Source organism: Coregonus lavaretus (assembly GCF_964263955.1).
Source record: "Coregonus lavaretus genome assembly, chromosome: 7".
NCBI lineage: Eukaryota > Metazoa > Chordata > Actinopteri > Salmoniformes > Salmonidae > Coregonus > Coregonus lavaretus.
This window is the reverse complement of record NC_139994.1, coordinates 35807003-35819992: the sequence shown is the minus strand read 5'-3', so window position 1 is coordinate 35819992 and position 12990 is coordinate 35807003. Positions and strand designations below refer to the sequence as shown.

Here is a 12990-nt window from a genome sequence, read left to right as displayed (position 1 = left end):
AAATCTCATTTAGGGAAGTTATATTAGGGAGAAAATACCATTAACTGAGGGAACATTTGATGTAACCATGATTGTATTGGCTAAAAACTGAAATATGACATTTACAGGGGGGACAGGAACAATAGAAGGGGAGACAGATTTTCCTAGGGGGTTGAACAAATAATTGATAATGGATCATTTGAGATGAGATCACATGTAGCAGAGTTAGGGTAATCAATTAAATAATCATTGTATACTCGAGGAATTTTGAGTGGTTTTATGGATTAGTTATGAGGAATTAGATTGATACAAACAATTATTGATGGGTTAAGACTGGGGATATCGGTATCATTTTTGTGTGTACTACCATCTTTAGATTATAACCAGGAGAAAGAGATTAGCTCATCTCATTGGAATGTTGCCCAGGGCTAGCAGTAGTGAAGTTAGGCAGTATTTAGGTCATAAAAGTGAGCTACCAAATTAAGTGAGGCCTGGCTATTTGTGGTTGTTGTTTTTCAAATTGGGTTTTTCAAACAAAAAACAACACACCTAGTATGATGTTTATAAAGCCTTGTTGTTTCAATTTTGGGGGGTTTTCAACAGGTCAAGGGTGATAGGTCTTAGAGGGGCACGCACAGTGAATTTTATGGAGTTTTTTAGGTTTGGGGTATATATGATTTCTTATGAGAATGAATGTCATGAGGACTTAATGAACACTTGGGATAACTAACATTTATGAAAAAGTGTGAAGAAGATTATAATTTGGTAATAATATATATGATTTGAACCATTAAATAACAGAAGAGAGAGTGGAGGGATGGCAATTGGATAATGAATTACCAATATTACCTAAGTGATTGTTTAGGTAGGTGGTAATATTGACACATGGGCAAATCATGTGTCAAAAGGGGAGTGGTAGGATTAAATAATAAATATATACGAAGGAGAGGACAAAATACAAAAAAAAAAAAAAAAGATTAGAAATTGAGAGCTGAACATGTATGTGTGAAGATAGTTTATTAACCACACCCGTATGTCAGAGGTTTTGTGCCCCACAGGTGAACTAAAGGAGAAGGTGACCCACTCTATCTCACCAGGAGACTGGGTGTGGATCCAGTCCCTAAAAGAAGAAAAACTGGAAGCAGGCCTGTTGGGAAGGGCCCTATCAAGTCCTATTAGATCCACCTGGGTGCATGTCACACACTGCAAAAAGGTAAACCCAGTTACACCTGACGAACAAACACAGAGTTAGGAGAAAGAACCGATCACCACTAGGGCTCGGGGGTTGGCTCCTTAACGAAGATTCCCTTACCCTGTCTGATCATCCCTGTGTGAGTTCGATAGAAGGTAAAGCAATGGGTTGGCCTCTGGCGTCTGACATGTTCTCAGGGCGAGGGTGGGGATTCACAGGTCTCCCGACGGTAGGTAGCTGTCTGATTGTGGGGGCCATATTCCTAGGACACTCAAACCCTCCTGATCAGCCAGAAGTAGTAGTTAACCTAACACAAGTTGATAAAATAATACCTGAGCACAGTCTACAAAGGCATAGGAGACAGCTAGACGTAGGGAAAGGGGAAGTACTAGGGACTTTAGGGAAGTACATCACCATATGTATGTCACCATGTACATCCTGGGACTATGTAGTTACTCATACCAAGCGGGGGGGGGGGGGGGGGGGGGATATGTCAATCTCCATACACAGTTTAAGGACAGGTGTAGTATTGTGAAAGTAGGGAATTACCAGAAATGGCAGTGCGACCCATATAAGGGTAGGTACTGTCTGAAAGTCTGAATTATGCTAAAACAGGTTACAGACCTGAACAAGTGAGATATCCTCTTCAACTGGGGCACCCTATAGAGTAAACCTCTCTGAGGGAGGTTGTGAGACCGGGGCTGTGGTGAAGATAGTGCAAACTATAGACCTGAAGGAAGTAGTACAGGTGGAGACGGGGTGTAGAAATCTTGACCTGTGGTTGGAATGGATTCAGTATACGGCAAGAACTATGTCTAAAGAGGACTGTTATGCCTGTGGGACAGCCAAACCAAGGTTAACAACTACTCTGTTCCCCTTGACAGGCTTTGACTCTCTGTCAGGTTTATCCTCCATTATTAAATTGTTCAAGCCACGTGGGAATGTGATGAAGGAGTCTTATGGTAACTTGCACTATCTGTATCCCCCGATAAAAAAGTCACCCCGACCTAGGTTGCCTCCGTTTGAAGTCTCAGGGGATTCTTATTATTGTTTTTCTAGGACTAGTAAGATAGGATACAGGGTAGGGCATCTTAGCTCCTGCTCCCACACAGAGAATGTCACAACTAAAGAGACCATGACTAATTTCTCCTCTTTGTTGCAGCCAGAGGATTTTAGGAACCAAAACCAGGCCCGTGCTGACATCTGATGGTTGTGTGGTGATAACAGATTGTGAACTCACCTACATACGCAAACAATCAAACGTGTCAGAGACTGGTGAGTTGTCACGTAGAAAGTGGGACCTCCTCCCGGGATCCTTTGATGAAAGGATATATATTGATGGGATAGGAGTAGCTCGAGGGGTTCCAGAACAATTCAAAGCTAGGAATCAGATCGCAGCTGGGTTTGAATCAAGTCTTTTCTGGTGGTCAACAATTAATAAAAACGTAGATTGGATAAATTATATTTACTATAACCAGCAAAGATTTATAAACCACACTCGTGATGCAATAAAGGGATTAGCTGAGCAGACAGCGGCAACTAGCTTAATGACATGGCAGAATAGAATAGCTTTAGATATGCTTTTGGCTGAGCGGGACGGGGTTTGTGTTCTGTTTGGATATACAGTGGGGAAAAAAAGTATGTAGTCAGCCACCAATTGTGCAAGTTCTCCCACTTAAAAAGATGAGAGAGGCCTGTAATTTTCATCATAGGTACACGTCAACTATGACAGACAAATTGAGAAAAAAAAATCCAGAAAATCCCATTGTAGGATTTTTAATGAATTTATTTGCAAATTATGGTGGAAAATAAGTATTTGGTCACCTACAAACAAGCAAGATTTCTGGCTCTCACAGACCTGTAACTTCTTCTTTAAGAGGCTCCTCTGTCCTCCACTCGTTACCTGTATTAATGGCACCTGTTTGAACTTGTTATCAGTATAAAAGACACCTGTCCACAACCTCAAACAGTCACACTCCAAACTCCACAATGGCCAAGACCAAAGAGCTGTCAAAGGACACCAGAAACAAAATTGTAGACTTGCACCAGGCTGGGAAGACTGAATCTGCAATAGGTAAGCAGCTTGGTTTGAAGAAATCAACTGTGGGAGCAATTATTAGGAAATGGAAGACATACAAGACCACTGATAATCTCCCTCAATCTGGGGCTCCACGCAAGATCTCACCCCGTGGGGTCAAAATGATCACAAGAACGGTGAGCAAAAATCCCAGAACCACACGGGGGGACCTAGTGAATGACCTGCAGAGAGCTGGGACCAAAGTAACAAAGCCTACCATCAGTAACACACTACGCCGCCAGGGACTCAAATCCTGCAGTGCGAGACGTGTCCCCCTGCTTAAGCCAGTACATGTCCAGGCCCGTCTGAAGTGCATTTGGATGATCCAGAAGAGGATTGGGAGAATGTCATATGGTCAGATGAAACCAAAATATAACTTTTTGGTAAAAACTCAACTCGTCATGTTTGGAGGACAAAGAATGCTGAGTTGCATCCAAAGAACACCATACCTACTGTGAAGCATGGGGGTGGAAACATCATGCTTTTGGGCTGTTTTTCTGCAAAGGGACCAGGACGACTGATCCGTGTAAAGGAAAGAATGAATGGGGCCATGTATCGTGAGATTTTGAGTGAAAACCTCCTTCCATCTGCAAGGGCATTGAAGATGAAACGTGGCTGGGTCTTTCAGCATGACAATGATCCCAAACACACCGCCCGGGCAACGAAAGAGTGGCTTCGTAAGAAGCATTTCAAGGTCCTGGAGTGGCCTAGCCAGTCTCCAGATCTCAACCCCATAGAAAATATTTGGAGGGAGTTGAAAGTCTGTGTTGCCCAGCGACAGCCCCAAAACATCACTGCTCTAGAGGAGATCTGCATGGAGGAATGGGCCAAAATACAAGCAACAGTGTGTGAAAACCTTGTGAAGACTTACAGAAAACGTTTGACCTGTGTCATTGCCAACAAAGGGTATATAACAAAGTATTGAGAAACTTTTGTTATTGACCAAATACTTATTTTCCACCATCATTTGCTAATAAATTCATTAAAAATCCTACAATGTAATTATTTTTCTCATTTTGTCTGTCATAGTTGACGTGTACCTATGATGAAAATTACAGGCCTCTCTCATCTTTTTAAGTGGGAGAACTTGCACAATTGGTGGCTGACTAAATACTTTTTTCCCCCACTGTATGTGCTGTACTTTCATCTCCAACAATACAGCACCGGACGGGTCCGTGACCAAAGCGCTTCAGGGACTCACCACGCTGACGAACGAACTGGCTGAGAACTCTGGTATTGATAGTTCCCTAAACGGTTGGTTTGATAACATATTTGGTAAATAGAAAACTATTGTTTTAACTATTCTGGGTGAAGTTATAGCTTCTATGGGTATACTTGTTCTTTGTGGATGTTGTCTTATTCCCTGTGTCTGAGGATTGGTGAGAAAAGGAGATGGAGAAGGTGGTTTCCCAACAGAAGGTGAGATACGGCCCAATCCCGGACTCCGACCTAAGGAATGAAGGATATTACCTACCAGGCTTGGTGGAGTGACACCTAGAGGGTGTCTAAAGGGGGCCAAAATGTACTTCCCTGTTTGTGTTTTATGTTTTAATAATCTTATGTTTTGTGTTCTATTAATCCTGTGTATTATGCATTATTAATCAAGTTAACCATTGTGAATGTTTGTCTTTCCTTATGTGAAGGTTTGAAGTTCCTGGGTGACTTGTAGCCAACCGTTTGTACGTTGGGTGTAGATGGAAGGACTGAGGGTTTTTATTTTTTAGTATCATTATTGCCTATTAATAAAAGTGTGATTCTTTTCGTTTGTATTGTATTTTAATGAGTGACACCCTGTGTTTTCTTATTTTGGGTTCACACCCAGTGGTGTGAAAAGGGGGATTGTGGGGTTCTATTTTCTCATAATTGGATCTGTATGTGATGAATAGCTTAGAAGGAATGCATTAATGATAAGCATAGGTTTGTACTATACTGATATAAATTGTTTCACATAACAGGCTGTGATTCATGTGAGGAACGTTAGGGGGTAGGACAGATAAGACTTGTATTTCTTACAGATACGAACACTGCCTCTTTGTTGTCTGTGAACCGTTGTCTGTGAACCGTCCTTGAACGTAGGTACGTACAGTCTTTTGGGTGCTGACTCCACAGGTTGTTATGATAAAAACGTATGCCTGGCAACAGTGTGCAACAAGGGAGCGCCAAGGGGCTGGGACCAGCCGGTGCGCCAACGGATAGGATGGGCAAGTCTAAACCACGCCCAACCTCTACCCTGATAGGCCCAGCAGAGAGCGGGAACTAAAACTGTCAGGGTATTTACGGAAGGATTTGTAATGAGGAAGTCAGTTCTCTGTCTGCCCTGCGTGGTATTTCAGTGAGCCCGTATACGAACCAACATACTTATCATACATACATTTTGCATATAATAAATTTAGCTTGGATTGAATATCTCTTGATTATGTTTTCTCTTATTCCAATATGTCACGATCGTCTGGGTAAGGAGTAGTAGACCAAGGCGCAGCGTGTGAAAGAAACATGACTTTATTTAATTAAAGTTTCTAAATACAAACAAAACACGACTCGTGAAGTCCAACGGTTAACATACCGACACGGAACAAAAACCCACAAACCCAAAGTGAAACACAGACAGTTAAATATGGCTCCCAATCAGAGACAACCAGCAAACAGCTGACACTCGTTGCCTCTGATTGGGAGTCACTCAGACAAACATAGACATAGACAACCTAGAACAACCCACATAGAAAATGAACACATAGAATGCACACACCCTGGCTCAACATATAGAGTCCCAGAGCCAGGGTGTGACAGTACCCCCCCCTAAAGGCGCGGACTGCGACCGCGCCTCAACAAAACCCCAAACAGGGGAGGGCTGGGTGGGCATTCCTCCTCGGAGGCGGCTCCGGCTCCGGCCTTGACCACCACCCCTCCATAATTCCCCCGTAGCGCCCCTGGTCCGGTCTGACCCCGCTGGCTGGATCTGGACTGGACATTGACGGAGCGGATTGCTTACGCTCCGTTGTGGAGCAGCTGACCGGTCTTACCAGGCTGACGACTCGCCCCCCGGGCTTGGTGCGAGTAGCAGGAACGGGCTGAACCAGGCTGACGACTCGCACCCCTGGCTTGGTGCGAGTGGCAGGAACGGGCTGGACCAGGCTGACGACTCGCACCCCTGGCTTGGTGCGAGTGGCAGGAACGGGCTGGACCAGGCTGACGACGCACACCGTAGGCTTGGTGCGTGGAGCAGGGACAGGCCGGGCTGGGCTGTCGACGCACACCGTAGGCTTGGTGCGTGGAGCAGGGACAGGCCGGGCTGGGCTGGCGACGCACACCGTAGGTTTGGTGCGTGGAGCAGGAACAGGCCGGGCTGGGCTGTCGACGCACACCGTAGGTTTGGTGCGTGGAGCAGGGACAGGCCGGGCTGGGCTGGCGACGCACACCGTAGGTTTGGTGCGTGGAGCAGGAACAGGCCGGACAGGACTGTCGACGCACACCGTAGGTTTGGTGCGTGGAGCAGGGACAGGCCGGGCTGGGCTGGCGACGCACACCGTAGGCTTAGTGCGAGGAGCAGGAACAGGCCGGGCTTGGCTGACGACGCACCCCGTAGGCTTGGTGCGTGGAGCAGGGACAGGCCGGGCTGGGCTTGCGACGCACCCCGTAGGCTTGGTGCGTGGAGCAGGGACAGGCCGAACCGGGCTGTGGAGACGGATAGGAGACCTGGAGTGAAGAGCGGCCACCACCCGTCCTGGCTGAATGCCTACCCTCACACACTCTGTGTGAGGCATCCGCACAGGACGTACAGGGCGGTGTACCCCTGGCCTGGTGGCCTCCTGGATTCGCCCCATCTTTGCCTCCGTCAGCCCCGTCGTCCATGCCGTGTGCCCCCCCCTAAAAATTTCTTGGGGTTGCCTCTCGACCCTCCGACGCTGCTCCCACGTCCAGGTTGCCTGTTCCTGGACACGCTGCTTGGTCCTGGTATGGTGGGTTTTTCTGTCACGATCGTCTGGGTAAGGAGTAGTAGACCAAGGCGCAGCGTGTGAAAGAAACATGACTTTATTTAATTAAAGTTTCTAAATACAAACAAAACACGACTCGTGAAGTCCAACGGTTAACATACCGACACGGAACAAAAACCCACAAACCCAAAGTGAAACACAGACAGTTAAATATGGCTCCCAATCAGAGACAACCAGCAAACAGCTGACACTCGTTGCCTCTGATTGGGAGTCACTCAGACAAACATAGACATAGACAACCTAGAACAACCCACATAGAAAATGAACACATAGAATGCACACACCCTGGCTCAACATATAGAGTCCCAGAGCCAGGGTGTGACACAATACCAGATTTGAATTACGCAATTTCTAACACTACCTATTTCAATTCTGAAATCATAGTTGATTAGCTAGCTAGTTGGTTAGCTAGTTTCTCTACTGAAAAATGATCGAACTTACCTCTTTATTTTTGTCAGCCATCATTATAGTTCTTCTTCTTCTTCTTCAGTGGGGTTTATCAGCGGTTGGCATCCAACATTATGGTGCATTACCGCCACCTACCGTACTGGAATGTGGGCCAGAGACAGGGAGAAACTAAATCCTACCTGCCAACCCTGTTTCTCTTAAAAAAGATAAACTAATTTCCTGTATCCCCTTCTCCCTCATACTAAATCTCAGCCTCTCTCTTTCCCTCTGATACTGCCCACACTGTAGCAATACATGCTCCACAGTCTATTTCCTGACAATAATCACACTTTCCTGATGGATGCTTTCCTATCACGTTTAATGTCTTATTCAACTGGCTGTGTCCCACCCTTAATGTTGTAAAAATTGCCTCCTGTCTTCTGTCCCTTCCTGTCGTCCTCCCCTCCCCGACTTTCCTCTGTACCTGAAATAAATGCCTTCCCTTATTATTTCTATTCCACTGCTCCTGCCATCTCTGCACCATCACTGTATATATCAGTCTTTTTGCCTCTGCCTTGCTCATTGACACTTCAACATCAACATCCCCACTACTAAGTGCTTGTTTAGCCTGTCCATCTACAGCCTCGTTCCCCTCCACCCCCACATGGGCTGGAACCCCAGTAAATCTTATCTGAATACCCATCTGTTTAATCCTGCCATGGGTTTGTAGCACCTCATAAAGCAGGTCTTATCTTTGGCATTTAAAACACCATAGTGCATATAGCTACAACTCTCCTCACTGTTGGTGAGCCAACATAACAGGAGGCCTTTCTCTCTCCATCCGGTGACTCGACCCACGGGCAAAGACAGTACCAAAGATGATGGAAATACTGACAAGACAAATATCCCTCCGCCCTAACAATGGGAGTCGTTGTCCACAAAGCGGCATGGCGGGCTGTCTAGCTCCTGTCTAGCTCAGCCATCATTCACCTTTCACCGTCCCCTTTCATCTCTATGGTCAAAAATCTGGTTAGAGCAGTCAAGCCGTGATTGGTCCAAGATCTGACCAATTGCGTTTCAGTAGACTGTTACAGGCTATGTTCATTGTCTAGAATTTCCCCGTTATAAAATTATAGTAAGCAGTTGCGAGAGCAAAATGGATTTTGGAGAGCAAACTGGAAAATTGGTCGGAGAGGGAGAAAAGACATCCATGTGGGGACGCAGCGTATTTGTGAGTGCAAAGTCTTGACATGTATTATGTATTCATTCAGGCAAACAAAACATTTCTGCTCTCAAATTAATTTACTGCATGCGGAAATGCAGTTCTGCCTGCTCTCAAGTTTAATTTGTGCACACATTAAATTTTTTACATTTTTGTCATTTAGCAGACGCTCTTATCCAGAGCGACTTACAGTTAGTGAGTGCATACATTTTTCATACTGGCCCCCCGTGGGAATCAAACCCACAACCCTGGCGTTGCAAGCGCCATGCTCTACCAACTGAGCTACAGGGGACTACATTGCGCTTGTCCTCTGCTCGCTCGACCACAGTTGTTCTCTCTCCACTCAAGTGTTTGCTCGCGCAATGATGTTTCATCTTGCTCATGATGGCGTGCCTGTTCAACTTTTGAATCTAGCTTTAGTTGGTCAAGTGAGAAGTCGTTAGCCAGCCTACATAGCAACCATTTTTGTTAGGCATAGCAACAAATGTTTTTACATGGATGAAAGTATTTTTGTTTTTGTCCTCAGATGGAAGGATTAAATAGTACGAATTGACTTGTCAAAATAGCGTGCAGAACGCACTACAGGCATCGCATTACAGGCATCATGAGCATATGTAAATTAAGTGAAAGTGTCACATTTGTGAATGGACAGTGAGCATTCTAGGCATTGTTTTGGCACCGAGTTTCTGGTTCTAACTCCAAAAAGTTGGTACTAACCCTGCTCCGGAGCAGGGCCAGCTAGCCCTGGGCTAAGGTTGGTGCTAGCCCACTTCAGAATGTGAACACTCGCTTAGCCCCGGGCTAAAATCTCCCTTAGCCCAGGGCTGAGGCTCTTAGCCCTGGGCTAAGGTGCAGTGTTAGTTACCTTGTTGTTGTTATTATTCTGTCTGGTGGCCATCTGTTCCCTCAAGGTCTTCAGACAGTACCGAACCTAAAGAGAGAGAAACAATACATAACACAGACATAAGAAATCATCTACATCAATAACACACATGCACAAGCACACACAAGCACGCACACATACACTAGAAATACTTTACATCAATAACACACACCCTTCCTCTACACACCCACCCCAGGACTGGAATTTCGTGATTTTAGGGGCAAGGCCATTTGGCCTTCAAGAGGTGCCCAATCTGCCAGGGCACCAAGGCCATCTGCTAGGTCACTAAGGCCATTAACCAAAATAGCAAATTAAATTGATTTGAAAACCGAAAAACACTAGCTATTCTGTTAAGAAAAACATAAGTGTATGTAAATGTACATAAATAATTAGCCTATATGCCAAATTGTTGGTGATATCCTATAATTATTGGCAGTCTATCATGTCCAGACCGATGCTGACAGGAGGGAGGCACCAGAAAATGTAGCCAAACTTTAATGAGACTTTTAATTACATAGCCTACATATATAGGCTAAACGCCAGTCATGTTTAACAAATATAATGTATGTCAGATAATTAATATTAACATCTAAAGACTTGATTCTGTCATACTTGAGGCACTGTTAGCTCAGATAGGAGAGAAAGGCCAGTGCCTGTTGCACACCACAACATCACCACCTTGCAATCTGAATGGAAGCAGTCAACATTTTGAAACTATTTAACCATAAACGTAATTGTTTAAAACCTGGACGTTATTTTGTCATTTTATGAGGCATTCTTACCATATTCCACCATAGGAATGTTAAGGGGATTATTTTATAAATCCTTCCTCATATGCAATTGAAACCAGTATTTCTCTCATGTTCTTAACTTTCTTTCGTTGCCCCCCAGCCAAAGACATAATTAACAAATGAGTTTTCCCGCTAATTGCATTTTGGAACATTTGCGTTTATAGCCTACTACTGTGTGTGCATTGCTGAGTTCCCGATGTGTCTGTCTTCACGTGACGGGCATTGGCTTATAGGAATTGAGATATCTGAGAGAGACATGTGAGTGAGAGGTGCTTCGGAGCAGGGCGATTGGCAGCTGGGTGTCACGGATTCTGCCGAGGCTGCTCCTCCTCCTAGTTCGGGCAGGCTTCGGCGTTCGTCGTCCCCGGAGTACTAGCTGCCACCGTTGAATGTTTCTATGTGTGATTGCTTTTGTCTGTCTGTCACACCTGTGTCCGTTTGTGTCTGATTACGTGTTCTATAAGTTGCCTGTGTTGTATTGGTTAGGTTGTGTGTTGTTTTTCGCCTGTCCGTAGTGCTGCGTGTTTTTCTCTGTTTTTGTTGTTTTACGCATAGTTGCATAATTGCTCGCCTCTGTCGTTTTGAGGCCGTTCTTTGTATCTTTGCCTTGTGGTTCACAAGTAAACTTCGTTGGACTAAGCTTCGGTGTCCTGCGCCTGACTCCCACACCACATACACCTCAGCCTTGACAGAACAACACACCAGTATGGAGTAAGCAGGAGGAGTGGCGGCACCCAAGTCGCTGGAGGATCGGATCAGCGACCAAGACACCATGATCCGGCAACTTGGGGCCGCCATGAACGAGGTGTCCAACACTCTGCGCCGGTTGGTTACGGGAGAGGTGCCCACGCCTTCTCACACCATCCCGTCACCAACGGCCAGTCCTCCTCTCTCAGCACAGGGACCCAGTGGCATTCGGCTCTCGCTCCCGAGGGCATATGATGGTTCTGCAGCCGGGTGTCAGGGGTTCCTCCTGCAGCTGGAACTCTACCTGGCCACCATACACCCAGCGCCCTCGGGATACGAGAGCGTCTCCGCCCTCATCTCCTGTCTATCCGGCAAGGCGTTAGAGTGGGCCAACGCCGAATGGAGGGGAATAGACGCCGCTTACATCACCTACGCGGAGTTCTCCCGCCGCTTCAGGACTGTCTTTGATCATCCACCTGAGGGGAAGGCGGCGGGGGAGCGTCTGTTCCACCTCCGACAGGGGAAGAGGAGCGCACAGGAGTTCGCCCTGGAGTTCCGGACTCTAGCGGCGGATGCGGGGTGGAATGAGAGGGCCCTCATCGACCATTACCGGTGTAGCCTACGAGAGGACGTTCGTCGTGAGCTGGCCTGCAGGGACACCAACCTATCCTTCGACCAGTTGGTGGACATCTCCATCCGTCTCGACACCCTGCTGGCTACCCGCGGACGTCCCGAGTGGGGGTCGTCCATTCCACCCTCCAGCACCTCCGAGCCGATTCCCATGGAGCTCGGAGGTGCTGGCGCTAGAGAGAGGAGGAGAGAGAGCCCGAGGGGGGCCATCCCCTGCACCAACTGTGGCCGTGGAGGACACACCGCGGCCAGGTGCTGGGGAGGGTCTCCTGGGAGAGGGGACAACAGGTCACGCACTGGGGAGTCATTCCAGGTGAGTAGGCGCCCCACTTACCCAGAGCTCTTTGTTGGTCACATGTGTATACCTGTGAGATTTCCACAGGTGGCACCTCATTCCCAGCATAAGGCGCTAGTAGATTCAGGCGCAGCTGGGAATTTTGTTGATCGTGCATTTTGTTATAGGTTAGGAATTCCCCTTCGGCCGGTAGAAGCCCCCTTTCCTGTTCATGCCCTAGACAGCCGGCTGTTGGGGTCGGGGTTGATCAGAGAAGTCACAGCACCACTTAAGATGACGACGCAGGGGGGTCATGAGGAGATCATTCAGTTTTATCTGATTGACTCTCCTGCGTATCCCGTGGTGCTGGGGCTTCCCTGGTTAAGCGCCCATGATCCTACCATTGCGTGGCAACAGAGGGCTCTTATGGAGTGGTCTGTCCAGTGTGTAGGGAGATGTCTAGGTGTTTCCTTAGGGGCGACCTCGGTGGAGAGTCCGAACCAAGTGCCCGCAATGCGCATTCCCCCTGAATATGAGGATTTAGCACTTGTGTTCAGCAAAACGAGGGCAACACGGCTACCACCTCATAGACAGGGGGATTGTGCGATAGATCTCCAAACAGGAGCGGCACTTCCGCGGAGCCGTGTGTATCCCCTGTCTCAAGAGGAGACAGCGGCTATGGAGACTTACATAGCCGAGTCCTTGGCACAGGGATACATACGGTCCTCCACTTCCCCGGTTTCCTCGAGTTTCTTTTTTGTGAAGAAGAAGGACGGGGGTTTGCGCCCGTGTATTGATTACCGTAGTCTCAATCAGATCACGGTTAAGTACAGTTACCCTCTTCCACTGATTGCGACTATGACAGAATCATTACGC

At 47.0% G+C, this 12990-nt stretch overlaps 1 protein-coding gene across 6 annotated transcripts in view; it reads right to left on the bottom strand.

Annotated features, from left to right (window-relative positions):
• LOC311132384 (myocardial zonula adherens protein-like) overlaps positions 1-12990 on the bottom strand; it is a 69224-nt gene that overhangs the window by 24899 nt on the left and 31335 nt on the right. For all 6 annotated transcript variants that reach the window (XM_084165645.1, XM_084165644.1, XM_084165646.1 and 3 more), the window contains one exon: positions 9715-9780. In XM_084165645.1, the coding sequence (XP_084021771.1) occupies positions 9715-9780 (66 nt within the window). The remainder of the gene's footprint in view (positions 1-9714; positions 9781-12990) is intronic.